The 18,907-nt window shown below is 49.4% G+C and overlaps 1 protein-coding gene across 1 annotated transcript in view; it reads right to left on the bottom strand.

Moving 5' to 3' along the window:
• The window catches only part of LOC115471257 (serine/arginine repetitive matrix protein 2-like), a 286,543-nt gene that overhangs the window by 61,876 nt on the left and 205,760 nt on the right, over window positions 1–18,907 (bottom strand). Inside the window, exons 7-8 of the mRNA XM_030204958.1 lie at window positions 12,469–17,065; window positions 12,264–12,379 (exon numbers count right to left, since the gene is read on the bottom strand). Coding sequence (XP_030060818.1) covers window positions 12,264–12,379; window positions 12,469–17,065 — 4,713 coding nt within the window. The remainder of the gene's footprint in view (window positions 1–12,263; window positions 12,380–12,468; window positions 17,066–18,907) is intronic.

Genomic DNA, 18,907 nt, shown 5'->3' with positions numbered 1-18,907 from the left:
AGATAGAGAGAATACTGAGGATTTCCTGGTAGCACATCACCACATATAGAGAGGCAAAAGACTGCTCTCTATCTCCACCTGCTGGTAGATGGACACAACCCAACAGTCTATGGATTGATCTGCTTGATGAAATGGAAATGAGATTTGGATTGCGCTCACACTTTTCACAGTAGTTCAAGATGTGCTACATAAAGGAACGCAAGTTATTTTCTTGTCTCTAGAGAATTTACAATCTAAGCTGTCAGTGGGCTGTAATTCCTTAAGCCCTGTGCTGCACATAAACCCCCAAAAAACAGCAAAAGACATCACCAACTACCGACCTGTGGCCTCCACCCCTCTTCTAACCAAACCAATGAAAAATAGTGACCTCCCAACTCAACGAATTCATACAAAAATTCTCCATACTACATGAGTCACAATCGGGTTTTCGACCTGCACACAGCACTGAAACAGTACTACTCACCCTAATATCCAAGTTCAAACAAGAAATTTCATTTGGCAACAACATACTTCTTCTGCAGTTCGACCTATCCAGCGCATCTGACATGGTAAACCACAATATTCTTACAAAACTACTAGACAAACTAGGGATCGGCGGAAACATCATTAAATGGATAACAAGCTTCATCATCACCAGACCCTATCAAGTCAAATCAACCTCATCTGTATGGTCCTCACAATGCGGAGTCCCCCAAGGATCACCTCTATCCCCGATCCTCTTCAATCTTATGATGATCCCTCTGGCTAAATCCCTATCCAAAGCTGGTCTAAATCCCTTCATATATGCAGATGACGTCACCATATTCATCCCTTTCCAATACAACCTTGCAGAAATAGCTGATAAAATAATCACTGGCATGAACATCTTAGCCTCCTGGGCCAATGCCTTCAAAATGAAATTGAATAAAGAAAAACCCCAATGCTTAATCCTCTCATCAAGACACTACACTCTACTCCCAACCACCCTGATCACCCCTGACGTCAGAATCCCAATATCAGACAATCTAAAAATCCTAGGAGTAACGTTAGACAACCACCTAATGCTAGAAACTCACGCAAAAGCCATGACAAAGAAGATGTTCAACATGATGTGAGTACTGAAAAGAATAAAACCATTCCTCCCCAAAAAAACTTTCCGCTGACAATCCACAGTACTCACCCACGCTGACTACTGCAACAGCATCTTCATTGGTTGTAAAGCCCAAATCCTGAAAAAACTCCAAACCGCCCAAAACACGGCAGCCAGACTCATTTTTGGTAAATCACGATTTGAAAGTGCAACACCACTCCATGAAAAACTCCACTGGCTCCCTATCAAAGAACGAATAAACTTCAAAGTCCACACATTAATCCACAAGATCTTCCAGGGAGGATCTCCAAATTACATCACCAACCTAATCGACCTTCCAGCCAGGAAAGGGTCAAAATTTTCTCGAACGTATCTCAATCTTCACCTTCCCAACTGCAAAGGTCTCAAATACAAAACCTACTACGCATCCAACTTCTCCATTATAGGCAGCCAACTCTGGAACGCCACACCAAGATACATCCAAACAACCAACGAACATCTATCCTTCCGAAAGCTGCTGAAAACATACCTCTTCAAACAAGCCTATCCAAACAACCCAACTTAACTTACGAACCTAATCCACACCATTACCATATCTCAATCCTTCCCCCCACATCTCTTCCTCTTGTCCTTCTCTATACAATTGTGTTATTCTCTGTGATACTTTGTAGCCATACATTGTGTTATCTCTATTATTATTATTAGCATTTGTATAGCGCTGACACTTTGTACCCATACATTGTATTATCTCTATGATACTTTGTACCCATACATTTGTAAGCCGCACTGAACCTGCTATCGAGCGGGAAAGAGCGGGGTATAAATGCTACAAATAAATAATCAGGATTGTGGTTGTATGGGGTCACTGCTGTTAACCTGGGGATACCAGAAAAGAGATTCCATGTCCTTCAAAGGAAGGGGATGCATCTAGGCCAATTGATTGAAGAAAGGGCATTAGTCCCCTTTGATGAATTGAGAGAAGAAGATAGTCGTCAACAACAGGACTTTATTCTTTTTGCTATAGGCAGATTTTGGACTTTATTTGTTGCCGAGCCTGGTCGGAATTAATATCAAGGGAGTCCCCTCCTAGAGTGGGCAAGTTCAGGGGGGGCAGTGGTAGAGGGAGTATGTATAATTCGCTTTCTCCGAGGACAAGCAGGCTGCTTGTTCTCACGACTGGGTTGACGTCCACGGCAGCCCCTCAAACCGGAAGAAAAAATCTTGCGGGAGGTCCCGCATGCGGGGACGCCCACCGTGCATGCGCGGCCGTCTTCCCGCCTGTGCACGACCGTACCCGCTCAATTTTTTCGATTTCCGCGTTGGAGACGCGTCTTCGTCCCTCTCCGTGTCAGCTCCGGAAAACCGATTTGCGGCCTAGTCTGCAATTTTCTTTTATTGTCTTTCGCTTTCCGCGCGTTCGCGCACCCCCTTTAAAAAAAAAAAAAAGACTTTTCCTTTCCTTTTTGTCGAGTTTTCTCCGTTTGTTTCAGCTCGTCGCGGCCTTGTGGCCGCGCGTCCGTTCTTTATTTTGACCTCGCCGATGCGATTTTTCCGTCGATGTCCTCGAAGATCCCGAGTGGATTCAAGAAGTGTGGTCGATGCAGCCGGCAGATCTCGCAGACCGATCCTCACGCTTGGTGTCTCCAGTGCCTTGGTCCGGAGCATAATTCCGAGGCTTGCACCTTGTGTCTCGGCTTGAGAAAGCAGACGCAGGTGGCGAGGCAAGTTCTTCGGGACCGTCTTTTTGGAACTTGTGCAGGCCCTTCGACGTCGACCTCAGCGGCATCGGTGTCGATGTCTTCCACGCCGACTATGGCACCGACCCCAGGAGTAAAGGCTCCCTTGGCCCGACGACCTGCCAGCGACAGCGAGCAACCGCGTGGGCAGTCCGCCCCGGCCGCTCCCGCAGCTCAGGGACATCAGGACCGAACCCTGTCGGATCCGACCCCCAGAGGGCGTGGAGATTCCACCTCCTCCTCATCCATGCCGCGGAGCACCGATGACGGGCATCGAAAGAAAGCTGCGAAGAAGCACCGTCATCGGTCGCTCACGGCGCATGGGACTGGGAGCTCTGGGAAGCGCCAACGCCAGGAGGAGCGCTCCCCCTCCATCGAAGAGGTGTCAATGCGCAGGTCGTCGGGTACCCCGGTACCGTCTCCTGGACCCGGGCAGCTTCCAGCACCGACGCCCGCACCGGCCCCCCAGCCTCTCCCGATAGCAGGCCTAGACTAGTGCCTCAGAGCCATCCTCCCAGGGATCCTGGAGGGGCTGATGCGCCAGGCCTTGCCGGCACTGGGGGTGCTTGTACCCACGGTGCCATTGATGGAAGCGCCAGCTGGCTCTGGCCCTGTGATGTGGTCTTCGACACCGTCTTGATCGCCACTCAGGTGGAATCCCCGTTGTCGTCGGGAGCTTCATCCCCGCCGGCGCAGGAGTCCACCTCGCGATACCATTGTCGAGGACGTGGTTCCTCGGGGTCGAAATGGGCCCGGTTGCGGTCGGAGCTCAGAGAGCTCATGTCCGACACCGAGGAGGAGGCCTCGTGGGAGGAGGAGGAAGACCCCAGATATTTCTCCTCCGAGGAGTCTGCGGGTCTTCCCTCCGACCCCACGCCTTCACCGGAGAGGAAGCTCTCGCCTCGAGAGAGCCTCTCCTTCGCCTCTTTTGTCCGGGACATGTCTATTAGCATTCCTTTCCCAGTGGTCACTGTGGATGAGCCGAGGGCTGAGATGCTCAAAGTCCTCGACTATCCATCACCACCTAGAGAGTCTTCCACGGTACCGCTGCACAATGTCCTCAAGGAGAGACTGCTTCGGAACTGGTTGAAGCCTTTATCTAATCCCACCATCCCTAAGAAAGCGGAGTCCCAATACAGAGTCCACACAGACCCAGAGTTGATGCGGCCTCAGCTACCACATGACTCAGCGGCCGTGGACTCTACTCTCAAAAGGGCGAGTTCAAGGGATACCGCCTCGGCGCCCCCAGGGCGGGAGACTCGCACTCTGGACTCGTTTGGGAGGAAGGCCTTGCATTCTATCATGCTCGTGACCAGGATCCAATCATACCAGCTCTACACGAGCATCCACATGCGGAACAATGTGCGACAACTGGCGGACCTGGTTGACAAGCTTCCCCCGAAGCAGTCCAGGCCCTTTCAGGAGGTGGTCAGGCAGCTGAAGGCATGCAGAAAATTCCTGTCCAGGGGTATCTGTGACACCTGTGATGTGGCAATCAGAGCCGCAGCCCAAGGTATAGTGATGCGCAGACTCTCATGGCTGTGTGCCTCTGACCTGGACAACCGCACCCAACAAAGTCTGGCGGATGTCCCTTGCCGGGGGGATAACATTTTTGGCGAGAAGGTGAAGCAGTTGGTGGACCAACTACACCATCAGGAAACCGCTCTCGACAAGCTCTCCCACTGGGCGCCTTCACCATCTGCCCCCACTTGGTGGACGTTTTTCCCGGACCAGGCAGGCTTAACCTTACGCTTACAGCAAGCATAGGTACAACCAACAGGCCCGAAGGCCTCCTCAGGCACAGGGACAGTCCCAGCGCGCTCGTTCCCGTCAATAGCGTGCGCCTAAGCAGCCCCCTGCGCCGCCACAGCAAAAGCAGGGGACGGGCTTTTGACTGGATCCATGGGAACATAGCCGCCATCAAAGTAGCCGTGCCGGACGGCCTGCCAGTCGGGGGGAGGTTGACAGTTTTTCACCAAAGGTGGCCTCTCATAACCTCCGACCAGTGGGTTCTCCAAATAGTGCGGTGTGGATACACCCTAAATTTGGTCTCCACCCCACTAAATTGTCCACCGGGAGCTCAATCCTTCAGCTCCCACTTGCAAAGTAACTCTCTGCCATTCTCAGCACCAATGCAGTCGAGCCCGTGCCACCCGGGCAGGAAGGGCAGGGATTCTATTCCAGGTACTTCCTTGTGGAAAAGAAAACAGGGGGGATGCGCCTCATCCTAGACCTGAGAGGCCTGAACAAGTAAGTATCTGGTGTGAGAAAAGTTCAGGATGCTTTCCTTGGGCACCCTTCTCCCCATGATTCAGAAAGACGATTTGGCTTTGTTCCCTGGATTTAAAGGATGCTTATACTCACCATCCCGATACTGCCAGCTCACAGACAGTATCTGAGATTTCGTCTGGGGACACGTCACTTTCAGTATTGTGTGCTGCCCTTTGGGCTCACCTCTGCACCACGGGTGTTTATGGCGTACCTGCGCAAGCTGGGGGAGCACGTGTTCCCGTATCTCGATGATTGGCTGGTGAAGAGCACCTCAGAGGCGGGAGCTCTTCGGTCCATGCAGTGCACTATTCAACTACTGGTGCTGCTGGGGTTTGTGATAAATTACCTGAAGTCCCATCTCTAGCCAGTCCAATCTCTGGAATTCATAGGGGCTCTGCTGAATTCACAGACGGCTCAGGCCTATCTTCCCGAGGCGAGGGCTCAGAACCTTCTGTCCCTCGCCTCCCAGGCCAGAGCGTCCCTGCAGCTCACAGCTCGGCAGATGTTGAGACTCCTGGGCCATATGGTCTCTACAGTCCATGTGACTCCCATGGCTCGTCTTCACATGAGATCAGCTCAATGGTCCCTAGCTTCCCAGTGGTGCCAAGCCACAGGGAATCTGGAAGATGCCATCCACCTGCCCACCAGTTGTCGCAATTCGCTGCGCTGGTGGACGATTCGTTCCAATTTGACCCTGAAACGCCCGTTCCAAATTCCTCAGCCGCAAAAAGTGCTGAAAGATGCATCTCTCCTGGGGTGGGGAGCTCATGTCGATGGGCTCCACACCCAAGGGGTGTGGTCGCTCCAGGAACACAGTCTTCAGATCAATCTCCTGGAGCTCCAAGCAGTCTGGAACGCACTGAAGGCCTTCAGGGATCAGCTGTCCTCCCAGATTATCCAAATTCGGACAATCAGTTGCAATGTATTACATCAACAAGCAGGGGGGAACCGGATCTCGCCCTTTGTGTCTGGAGGCCTTCAGGATGTGACGGTGGGCAAGCCAGCACGGCATGCTTCTCCAAGCCACGTACCTGGCAGGCGTAAACAACAGTCTGGACGACAGGTTGAGCAGACTCATGCAACCGCACGAGTGGTCGCTCCATTCCCGGGTGGTACGCAAGATCTTCCGAGTGTAGGGCACTCCCCTCAGTGGACCTTTTCGCCTCCTAGACCAATCACAAGCTGCCTCAGTTCTGTTCCACACTTCAGGCACACGGAAGACTGGCGTCGGATGCCTCTCTCCTCCATTGGGGGAAGGGCCTCCTGTACGCATATCTTCCCATACCTTTGGTGGGGAAGACCTTACTGAAGCTCAAGCAAGACCGCGGCACCATGATTCTGATCGCGCCCTTTTGGCCCCGTCAGATCTGGTCCCCCCCTTCTTCTGGAGTTGTCCTCCGAAGAACCGTGGAGATTGGAGTGTTTTCCAACTCATTTCGCAGAACGACGGAGCGCTTCTGCACCCCAACCTTCAGTCTCTGGCTCTCACGGTCTGGATGTTGAGGGCGTAGATTTCGCTTCTTTGGGTCTGTCTGAGGGTGTCTCCCGTGTCTTGCTTGCTTCTAGGAAGGATTCCACTAAAGAGAGTTACTTTTTTAAGTGGAGGAGGTTTGTCGTTTGGTGTGAGAGCAAGGCCCTAGAACCTCGTTCTTGTCCTGCAAAGAACCTGCTTGAATACCTTCTACACTTAGAGTAAGGTCTCAAGACCAACTCAGTAAGGAATCACCTTAGTGCATTTAGTGCTTATCATCATCGTGTAGAGGGAAAAGCCATCCGTGGAGAGCCTTTAGTCGTTCGATTCATGAGAGGCTTGCTTTTATCAAAGCCCCCTGTCAAGCCTCCTACAGTGTCATGGGATCTCAACGTCGTCCTCACCCAGCTGATGAAACCTCCTTTTGAGCCACTGAATTCATGCCATCTGAAGTACTTGACCTGGAAGGTCATTTTCTTGGAGGCAGTTACTTCAGCTCGTAGGGTCAGTGAGCTTCAAGCCCTGGTAGCTCATGCTCCTTATACAAATTTCATCGTAACAGAGTAGTCCTCCGCACTCACCCTAAGTTCCTGTCGAAGGTGGTGTCGGAGTTCCATCTGAACCAGTCAAACGTCTTGCCAACATTCTTCCCCAGACCGCATACCCGCCCTGCTGAACGTCAGTTGCACACATTGGACTGCAAGAGAGCGTTGGCCTTCTATCTGGAGCGGACGCAGCCCCATAGACAGTCCGCCCAATTGTTTCTTTTGACCCCAATAGGAAAGGGGTCGCTGTCGGGAAACGCACCATCTCCAATTGGCTAGCAGATTGCATTTCCTTCACTTACGCCCAGGCTGGGCTGGCTCTTGAGGGTCATGTCACGGCTCATAGTGTTAGAGCCATGGCAGCGTCAGTGGCCCACTTGAAGTCAGCCACTATTGAAGAGATTTGCAAGGCTGCGATGTGGTCATCTGTCCACACATTCACATCTCATTACTGCCTTTAGCAGGATACCCGACGCGACAGTCAGTTCGGGTAGTCGGTGCTGCAGAATCTGTTTGGGGTTTGAATCCAACTCCACCCTCCTGGACCCGGTTTTATTCTGTTCAGGCTGCACTCCCAGTTAGTTTTTCTTTGTAGGTCAATTTCTGTTATGCCCTCGCCGTTGCAAGGCCCAACTGACCATGTTTGTTGTTTTGAGTGATACCCCAGTCGTGAGAACAAGCAGCCTGCTTGTCCTCGGAGAATACCAGGTTTTGAAGCTTCAAATACCTGTGCCAACTACCAATAAAACAACATGGGAAACTATACTGGGCTATGATTTTTACACAGAAGTGTGGGAGAAACATGTGCACTCTTTATTGTATCTACAGCAGCCCATATGGTAGAAAATGGCTACAAAATGTTGTATCAATGGCATTACACACCCGTTGGCTTAGGTTTATAGACAGACAGGGTATGGATCTATGTTGGCAGGGATGTGGAGCACAAGGAACCTTCTTACATATCTGGTGGGCATGACCGGTGGCACAGGCCTTCTGGGACTAGGTGATGGTGCTAGCTTCAGATATATTGGGTCAGCCTTTAAATAAAACGATTGCTGGATGTTTGCTAAATATTGGCTCTCACAATATTCTGAGTCAAGAGGCGACTCACCCAGCAGATTGTCACAGCACGGTGTTTGCTTCTAGTCCTAGCGTGGAAAGCGCCCAATTTACTGGCCGCACTGCTCTTGCATAAATTGAGTCACCTACATTTGATATCTAAACTGACGGCAACTAAGATACCTAAAATGACGCCAGTCGTAATGTTAACAGCACCATCTTAAAGATACAGACTCATTTGCAGTAACCTCTTTTGTGCACTACTAGTTTGTTGGGTTGGGAGGGCAGGGATTAGAGGTGAGAGGGAGGGGAGGGGTTTTACTAGGTCACTGTTTAGGCTATCATCTAACACTGTGTTCTGTCACAACTGTTCTGTATGTGCTATAAAGGCTGACATATATGTAGATTTTATTTGCAAACTATAAAAATAAATAAATAAATACAAAAGGAAAGATATGCAGCTTTGTCAGCAGCATGAAACCTTTCAAAATCTCATCCTGGGACTCCTACTCCACCAAGATCATTTGCTTGACTGCCTTGTGAATTGTAATAGGGTCCTCTTCAGAAGTGCCATCCACATCAGGCTTGGAAATCCAGAGGGCAGAGACGAGGACACCACTAGTTGGTTACCTACAAATCCCCAGGAGAGCCTTGCTCAACCACCCAATTCATTGTCAGAGACCACCCATCACATACAGGGCAAAAAAAGCTGGCTGCACTGACTGCAGCAATGTTGATCTCTTCATGATATTTTAGTCTATGCTCAGGGTTCTGTTGCTGCAGCACAGCACTTCATCTCCACCCCCAAGCTACTCATCTTCAAGAAACCCTCACTGTGCTACTCAGCCATCTGCCATTTTCTTTTTAGAAGTTTATTGGCATCCTCCCTCTACCTGCCCTTACACAAGAATGTGGGGGTACAGGTTGCAGAAGAGAGAGAGAGGTAGAATTTCACCAGAGTACCACAGCCTCCCCCCCCCCCCCCCCCCACAATTATAAGAACTTTGACTACCAATGCTCCACAATCTTTTTCTTAGAGATTATAAGGTCCCTAGGAGATAAATGAAAAGCTCCATTTCTGAACAGTATATCTACTCTGGGAGCTGACATGAAAACATATGACCAGGGCAAAGCAGACCACTGCCATAACTAGGACCTGAAACCAGGATTCAACTGGGGTTTTGAGAGTCTTGCATTCATTTGGCTGCACCATTCTGGCATGTTTATCATCTGCTGAAGGAAGAAAATATACTGGCCCGTATTTTTGCTCCAACTCTGTTTAAAATAGATGATAAACGGTAAAATACTGGTTAATTCAGTGGAAAGAAGTGTGTACTGTACTGTGTATTACAAAAGAAAAAAATTCTATTTTCTTTAACCAGCTGTCAATTTTCTATCAAAGCTGACCTTGTTGCTCATCTGATTTCTGAATTCTCACATCACCTTGGGATCGGGTCTGACACTGGCCAGTCCCGGGGGCCCTGCAGGACAGTAGGCATCAAGACAGGTGGAGACCCACTCGATGTACTACTGCTCCCAGTGTCCATGGGTCTCGAAGCAGCCATGTGGACCAATGCTCTTACTGCCGGTGAAGTCTCTGACGTCAATGCCGCTGACCTTGATGCAGAAGACTTGAACCTGGCTCCAAAAATCTTCTCGCTCTGAGCCTCTCTGGACACCTGAGTCCTCTTCTTCATTCGAACACAGAGGACACAGCAGAGCTATGGTCGGTCCCTAAACACTAAAGACACCAAGAATGGGGTGACCTTGCCAGAGATGGTCCGACTGTACTGGGTACAGTGCTTGAAGCAACTGGGAAATTTAGTGGATATGGATGGAAAAACTTATGCAGCCAAATCAAAAGATACGACGCTGTCTGAAAAAAAGGGGGGGGGGGGGCAAGGCAAAAATCCAGCCGAAGTCAAGACCTAAATGTGGCCTAAGACACAAAAAAATAAAGGAAACTTAAAACGGGGGAAAAAAAAACATAAAAGAGTTCAGGAAGAAAAGGGGCTAGGACCAGAAAACAGGCACACTGAAACCTGAAAACAGGCACACAAACCCAAAAAGGCACAAAAAAAAAAAAAAAAAAAAAAAACAGCTCTTCAAAATCAGGAGTGTAGTCTTCTAACCACGTTAGAAAACTGTGGTAACCGCACTCTCGCAGCGGGCAGAAAGGCACCCGTGCATGCAAGGTGAAGCATGTCTTGAGCTCCACAAAGCTCTGTTAAGCTTGTCATAAAGCTCCAGACCGGGCAATGCTGCACAGCATTACCCAATTGAGAGAATTAATGGCTTGCTAGTCCTCTGAGAAATAGGTTATCCACTAGGATCTGCCTGTACTCTGCACCACCTACCCAGTTGTCACGAGCTTTCTTGAACACTACTAAAGCGAAGCATCCCAATTACAATGCTACTACCACCATGTTTTACTGATTGGATGACGTTAGCAGGGTGATGTGTCAAGCACAACTTATTATGAGGCAAAAATGTTCCACACCGTTTTATCAGACCACAAAACTCAAGAGTAGGTGTAGCATCCTTTAACTGTTTCCAAAAACTATATAGACACAACATGTCTTTGCTTCAACAGTGGCTTCCTTCTTGTCAATCTAGCATATAAGAAATGTTTGTGGAATAATCTACCATTTTTGAAAAGATACAATTTTCCCCTGTCTCAGCAGCTCTATCATTCTTTCAAAGTAGCTTTAGGTTTGTGACTTCATCATCAAGTTCTTTGACTTACTAACTTTGGAGGGAGAGCTTGATTGAGGCAGTGTTTTGGTTGTAACCGTTTTGACATTACAATGACGAACCAGTGTGCTAAGAAATAATTCAGAAACACTGAATTTTTCCTACAGCCTTCCTCTAACCTGTATGGTAATCAGTATGTGCTAGGGATTGAGAGATTGACAACGGATCAGGAGAGACACCTTGGGGTGATGGTGTCTGAGGATCTCAAGGCAGCAAAACAACGTGACAAAGAGGTGGCTGTTGCCTAAAGGCGTAACCACCAGAAGAAAGGAAATGCTAATGCCTCTGTATAAGTCGTTGGTGAGGCCCCATTTGGAGTACTGTGTCCAGTTTTAGAGGCCATCTCTCTTCAAGGACATAAAGAGATGAGGCAGTACAGAGGAATGCAATGAAAATGGAACAGGGTTGTGCAATAAGATGTATGAGAGGAGTCTGGAGGACTTGAATATGTATATACTAGAAAAAAAGGAGAGAAAGAGGCGATATAATACAGACATTTAAGTACTTAAAAGGTATTAAATATACAAACAAACCTCTTCCAGAGATGTAAGGGCAGTAGAACTAGAGAACATGAGTGGAGGTTACAGGAAAGCAGATTTAACAGTAACGTCACGAAATACTTTTTCATAGAGACGATAGTGGACGCCTGGAATGCCCTTCCAATAGAGTTGAGAGTCAAACAACGGTGAATGAATTAAAAAATGCATGGTATAGACACAGGGGGATGCCTAAATAGAAAGAGAATGGAAACGCAACATGGCTGTTGAGCTGCTATGTCGGGCAGGAGTTGTGAGAACTAAGGCCAAAGCCAGATAGACTGCTATGGTCTGCATTCTGCAAAAGGCAAAACACAGGTGAAGCTTCGGCGACTTCAGTGTTGTAATCACTTTGTCGTCACATGCTGCAGATGAGGGTGCCATGCAGCTCAAGGGAGAGGGAAAGACATCTTAACCGGTAAGTTGAATACTGTCAGCAAAACTTAAGAAAGATATGTAGTAATAACCAAGACTCCCTGTTTGGCTGCTTATATGGTTGGCATGGTAGAGACTTGTCAACCAGTGTTTCAGAATGGGTGACTGGGGCCCACACAGTGGCGGGCACAGCTCTGACCACCTTGATTGGCAAACTGGATGGACCATCCAGGTTTTTAATCTATCATTTACTGTGTAACCAATTCTTATTCTTGAATATTTCTACAAATGTATTACTGTGAAGAATAAAGCATGTTGCACAGACCTGCGAAAAATGACTAATGCAGTTTGAATTGCATTCAGTTGAAAACTTTTGCAAGATATTGTAGAGTTTAGGAAGGGAGGGGAAAAAAAAAAAAAAAAAAAAAAAAAAAGAGACCAACATACCTTTGAATTTGTTAATTTCTTCTTTCTCAGTTTTATTCTTCTATCATCTTTTTTCACACGCATAACCTGCGGTCTTGCAACACCAAGTTTTACTACATCTGCCCAAGACTTTGTAACTAAAGGAAAAATATAAGGAGAAATAAATGAATTTCACAAACTTATCAGATAATAGTTTATAAAATGGACTCTTGTACATGAAACATACCAAGCAAGTTTGCTACACTAGCACCACTTTTTCTTTTGGAACGAACAGCATCCAGAGCATCATTTCCTCTGCTTTTTCTACACGTTTTTTTTGCAGCAGATCTCATGCTTTTCCTCCTCAATTGTTTAGGTGTGCTGGATACAGACAACTTTTCTGATTGAACAGTAAGACAGTCTTCAGGTGTCTTCAGTAAAGTAAAGTCTCCTTTTGCACTGATCTGTTCTGGAACATTTTTAGAAGAATCAGGTGGTGTACTAATGCGAGAAATTGAGAATCGTCCTCTCTTATATGGGGTTTCTGGTGAGGTAACTGTAGTGAATTTGGAATATACTTTTCCAGGTGACGACCCCAGCATCTTAGGAGATGAATGAATACCCTCAATATTGCTCGAATGTGTTATTTCATTTGAACTGGAATGGAAAGAACTGGCATTTGGAGAATCAAGAGTTAGCTTGCCTGAAACAATAATGGATGACATCAAGGCAAGAGACTTGCTGGACATCTCTGTGTTTGGAGAAGAACTGGTTGACCATGAGGAAGAGGGTCTACCTGCTGACCTTGCAGTGTCAGGCAAAGTATTGACTGCTCTTGAAATAGGGGGTCTCCCAGGTGACCTTCTGGTGGCAGAAGAAATGACAGATTTTCCAGCTGATGCTCTCGTACGAACAGGTGAAGTAACCATGGAAGACCTTACAATAGAAGGTGAACTAGATGATGAACTTGTAGTTGAAGATGTTGTAACCACTGACCTAACAGCAAGTAAAGTGACTGGGGACCTTGCAATTGCAGACCTTCTTGGCAACTTCAATGCAGGGGACATAGAGGATGGAGCCTGGCCAGCTGGTGAAGTGTTCTGGGACCTTGCAGCTGGGGGCCGTCCTCTCAACTTCAATGCAGGAGACCCTGAGGATGGAGTCCGGCCAGCTAGAGAAGTGCTACGGGACCTTGCAGCTGGAGGACTTCCTGGTGACTTCAATGCAGGTGACCTAGAGGGTAGAGCCCGGCTAACTGATGTGCTCCGGGGCCTTGCAGCTGGGGGCCGGCAAGCTAGCGAAGTGCTCCGGGGCCTTCCTTGTGACTTCAATGCAGGTGACCTAGAGGATGGAGTCTGGCCAGCTGGCGAAGTGCTCCGGGGTCTTGCAACTAAGGGCCTTCCTGGTGACTTCAATGCAGGTGACCTAGAGGGTGGAGCCCGGCCAGTTGACAAAGTGGTCCGGGGCCTTGCAGTTGGGGGCCTTCCTGGTGACTTCAATGCAGGCGACCTAGAGGATGGAGCACGGTCAGCCAGCGAAGTGCTCCGGGGCCTTCCCGGCGACTTCGATGCAGGCGACCTAGAGGATGAAGCCCGGACAACCAGCGAAGTGCTCCGGGACCTTGCAGCTGGGGGCCTTCCCGGCAACTTCGAAGCAGGCGACCTAGAGGATGAAGCCCGGATAGCCAGCGAAGTGCTCCGGGTCCGGGGCCTTCCTGGCGACTTCAATGCAGGCGACCTAGAGGACAAAGCACGGACAGCCAGCGAAGTACTCCGGGGTCTTGCAGCTGGGGGCCTTCCTGGTGACGTCAATGCAGGCGACCTAGAGGATGAAGACCGAGCAGCCAGCGAAGTGCTCCGGGGCCTTGCAGCTGGGGGCCTTCCTGGTGACTTCAATGCTGGTGACCTAGAGGACGAAGCCTGGACAGCCGGTGAAGTGCTACGGGGCCTTCCTGGAGACTTCAATGCTGGTGACCTAGAGGGCGAAGCCTGGACAGCCGGTGAAGTGCTACGGGGCCTTCCTGGAGACTTCAATGCTGGTGACCTAGAGGACGAAGCCTGGACAGTCGGTGAAGTGCTACGGGGCCTTCCTGGAGACTTCAATGCAGGTGACCTAGAGGATGAAGCCCGGACAGTTGGCGAAGTGCTACGAGGCCTTGCAGCTGGGGGCCTTCCTGGCGACTTCAATGCAGGCGACCTAGAGGACGGAGCCCTGACAACCGGTGAAGTGCTCCGGGGCCTTGCAGCTGGGGATCCTCTTGGTGACTTCAATGCAGGTGACCTAGAGGATGGAGTATGGCCAGCTGGCGAAGTGCTCTGTGGCCTTGCATCTGGGGATCTTCTTGGTGACTTCAATGCAGGTGACCTAGAGGATGGTGTCCGGCCAACTGGCGAAGTGCTATGGGGCCTTGCAGTTGGGAGCCTTCCTCGCGACTTCAATGCAGGTGACCTAGAAGATGGAGTATGGCCTGCTGGCGAACTGCTATGGGGTCTTGCAGTTGGGGGCCTTCCTGGCGACTTCAATGCAGGTGACCTAGAGAATGGAATATAGCCAGCTGGCAAACTGCTATGGGGCCTTGCAGCTGGGGGCCTTCCTGGCGACGTCAATGCAGGTGACCTAGAGGATGGAGTACGGCCAGCTGGTGAAGTGCTATGCAGTCTTGCAGCTGGTGGCCTTCCTGGCGACTTCAATGCAGGTGATCTAGAGGATGGAGTTCGGCCAGCTGAAGTGCTACGAGGCCTTGCAGCTGGGGGCCTTCCTGGCAACTTCAATGCAGGCGACCTAGAGGATGGAGTTCGACCAGCTGAAGTGCTACGAGGCCTTGCAGCTGGGGGCCTTCCTGGCGACTTCAATGCAGGCAACCTAGAGGATGAAGCCCGGACAGCCGGTGAAGTGCTCTGGGGCCTTGCAGCTGGGGACTTTTCTGGTGACTTCAATGCAGGTGACCTAGAGGATGGAGCCCGGACAGCACGTGAAGTGCTCCGGGGCCTTGCAGCTGAGGACTTTCCTGGCGACTTCAATGCAGGTGACCTAGAGAATGGAGTATGGTCAGCTGGCGAAGTGCTCTGCGGCCTTGCAGCTGGGGATCTTCTTGGTGACTTTAATGCAGGTGACCTAGAGGATGGTGTCCGGCCAACTGGCGAAGTGCTATGGGGCCTTGCAGTTGGGGGCCTTCCTCGCGACTTCAATGCAGGTGACCTAGAGGATGGAGTATGGCCTGTTGGCGAACTGCTATAGGGCCTTGAAGATGGGGGCCTTCCTGGCGACTTCAATGCAGGTGACCTAGAGGATGGAGTACGGCCAACTGGTGAAGTGCTATGCAGTCTTGCAGCTGGGGGCCTTCCTGGCAACTTCAATGCAGGTGATCTAGAGGATGGAGTCTGGCCAGCTGGTGAAGTGCTATGTGGTCTTGCAGCTGGGGGCCTTCCTGGCGACTTCAATGCAGGTGAACTAGAGGATGGTGTCCGGCCAGCTGGTGAAGCGCTATGGGGCTTTGCAGATGGGGACCTTCTTGGTGACTTCAATACAAGGGACGCTGAGGATGGTGTCTGGCCAGCTGGTGAAGTGCTATGGGTCTTTGCAACTGGAGAACTTCTTGGAGACTTCAATGCAGGGGCCATTGAGGATGGAGTTTGGTGATCTTGCAAGATGTTAGGAGACCTTGCAATTGGGGATCTTCCTGGTGACTTCAATTCACGGAACCCTGAGGACAGAGTGCGGTCAGCTGGTGAAATGCTACGGGACCTTTCAGTGTGGGACCTACCTATTGACTTCAATGCAAAAGATCTTAGAAAGGACCTTGTGGATGGAGTTCGGCCAGCTGGCGAGGTGCTATGGGACCTGGTGGGTGGGGACTTTCCTGGGGACTTTAATGCAGAGGATCTTAAGGATGAAGTCTGGCCAGCTGATGAAGTGCCAGGTGTTCTTTCGTCTGGGGAATTTGAAAATGAACGAGTTTTCCTTGCAGACTGCAAGATAGGGGACGCTAAGGATGAAGTCTGACCAACTGGTGAAGTGCCAGAAGACCTTGCTGCTGTGGACCTGCCTTCTGATTTCAATCCAGGTGACCGAGGGGATGGAGACCGGTCAGTTGGAGACAAAACAGTGGATCTTCCAGCTGACTTCAAAAAAGGGGAACTTGAACATGGACTCTGGCCAACTGGAATATGGTTAGAAGACTTTGTGACTGGGGACCTTCCTCGTGATTTTAATCCAGAAGACTGTAATGATAGAGTTTGGACAGTTGGGAAAATGCCAGGGGAACTTTCAGGTGGTGACTGGGGAGAAAACCATGAAGTCAAAGTCTGTTCAGTAAATGAAGTGCCATGAAGTTTTTTAGCTAGAGGCAAGCTGGATGACCTAGTGGAAGATGGACTGAATGAAGATGAGGCCCTAAGGGCCACAGAGGATCTTCTAGATGAAATGGAACGTAGGGCCTTAGCAGGTGAATCAGCAGAGGCTCTTCCAAGTGAAGCAGGAGAAGATTTCTGAGTAGGTGACATTTTCAAAGAATTTCTAACTGACAACTTCCTGGCTAGTGGTGGGGTTGAAGAGATTTCAACTAAAGTATTAGCTGGGGACCTGCTGGATGGTGTTCTCTTGGAAGATCTGACTGTGGCATTATCGTGAATGCTGGTGAATGATTTGTTCACTGAAGCTCTACCAGCGGACAACCTGCCCAGGGACTTGATAGTTGTTACTGTTTCAGTAGAGGACAACTCAGCTAGATTTACTACTGATGAAGCTGTAGAAGACTTCTTTGTTGCAGACCCGCCTGATGAAGTTGTCATTGTCTGGAAAAGGTGACTTTTGGGGCTTTGTACGTGGTACTGCTTGGAATATTCCTAATGCAAACAAAAACATAATAAAGATTACTGTATTACATTAAAAACTGATACATATACTAAACAAAAAGCAAACAACAGCTTAAATTTCGGATTTAAACTTAACAGAAAAAACACAGCACCACTAATGCCTCAAAGGCTTCATATCTGTGCCTATTGTCATACTCTACTGCCTAAAAAGTACAAATAAAAATTAATAAAGAAGGTCTTTGTCTCACTGATCTATACAACACACACGCACTACATTTTCAATATGAAAGAATCCTATATAATAATTCTCACCTCCAACGTTCGGTCTCTGCCTGGGACCGTGGCTCTGTGGTCTGATTCTGGCAGTAGATCAGTGACGTCATCCGCATCACACAGCCTCTTCTATCGATTCTGTTTCTGCTGTTCGTGTGGTCCCGCCCTTGAGGGCGGAACCACACGAACAGCTGAAACAGAAGAGAAAGAAGAGGCTGTGTGAAGCGACGTCCCTACACTGCAGGAGGTAAAAACGTGCAGGAGATGGGGGGGGGGGGGGGGGGGGGGGGGGTCCTGAAATGACAGGGGAGGGAAGGGGGGGGGGGGGTCCTGAACGACATAGGGGGGGGAGGGAAGGGGGTCCTCCTTTCGTTTCTGTTTCGGCTGTTCATGTGGTCCTACAGGAACAGCTGAAACAGAAGCGAAAGAAGAGGCTGTGTGAAGCGTGCGGGAGGTAAAAACGTGCAGGAGGTGGGGAGGGGGGTCCTGAAACTACAGAGGGGAGGGGATTCCTGGAAATCAACTAGTAGGGGCAGGTCCTGGAACTGGAAGGGGGTCCTGGAACTCAGAGAGGGGGGAAGGCAGAATGGGAAGGGGAGAGGGGGAATGGGAAGAAGTGGCGGGAGGTCCTGGAACTCACATGTGAAGGAGAGGTTTTCAGGAACTCAGACAGGGGTTGAAGGGGGGGAGGGAAAAGGGGTCAGCAAACTCTCGGTCTTGCTGCGTCTCACAAATGCACTCGCACACACTGTCATTCTGACACACACACACTCTCTCACAGACACAATCGCACCCAATCTCACTCTCTCTCTCTGACCACATACACACACACAGTCACTCTCACACACACACACTCTCAAACATACACACTACGAGGAAAACCTTGCTAGCGCCCGTTTCCTTAAAACTGAAACGGGCCTTTTTTACTAGTAACTCCATAAATGTTCAAAAAATAATTAAGAACAAAAAACAGTCCTGATTATGTACATCAACACAGCCCTTGACCATACCCTACTTTGTAGGACCCCTTCTGCAGCAACAGTAGCCAGGACGCATTAAGTGTATCAACTGTACAAGCATGAAGGTGCAAATTTTGCCCACTCTTCTTGGCAAAATAGTCAAACCTTTTTCAGGTTGGCTAACCTGTGGACTGCAGTATTCAAGTCTTTCCACGGTCTCTCTAATACATTCAGGTCTGGACTATAACCGGGCTACTCAAGGACATTTCACTTTATTCTTGCTGTGCCACACCATTCTAGCTTTTGCTTAATACTTCTGTGAATTCCTTCCCCGCCCCTCCCTCTCCCCTAAATCCAGGTCTATGGCAGACCAGAACAATTTAGTTTCAGGATCCGTCTACTCTGCACCAACAAGGCTGCTACTAGGCATTAACACTGGGGTTAGGAAAGTAATTTGATAGGTTTATGTTTAAGACTTTTTATACCGCATATACACATACGGCTACACATATAGCTTAGCACCAAGACCAAAAACTTCCAGTTAAGTGTCAGACAGATGTTCATACAGGGTCAACAGAAGAGAGTTGCAAAGGGCCAGAAATCCAACCCGTCCCCGCGGGAATCCAACCCATCCCATTCG

Source organism: Microcaecilia unicolor, chromosome 5 (assembly GCF_901765095.1).
Source record: "Microcaecilia unicolor chromosome 5, aMicUni1.1, whole genome shotgun sequence".
Classification (NCBI taxonomy): Eukaryota; Metazoa; Chordata; class Amphibia; order Gymnophiona; family Siphonopidae; genus Microcaecilia; species Microcaecilia unicolor.
Note: the sequence above shows the minus strand (reverse complement) of the source record. Positions and strands in the feature narration are given on the sequence as shown.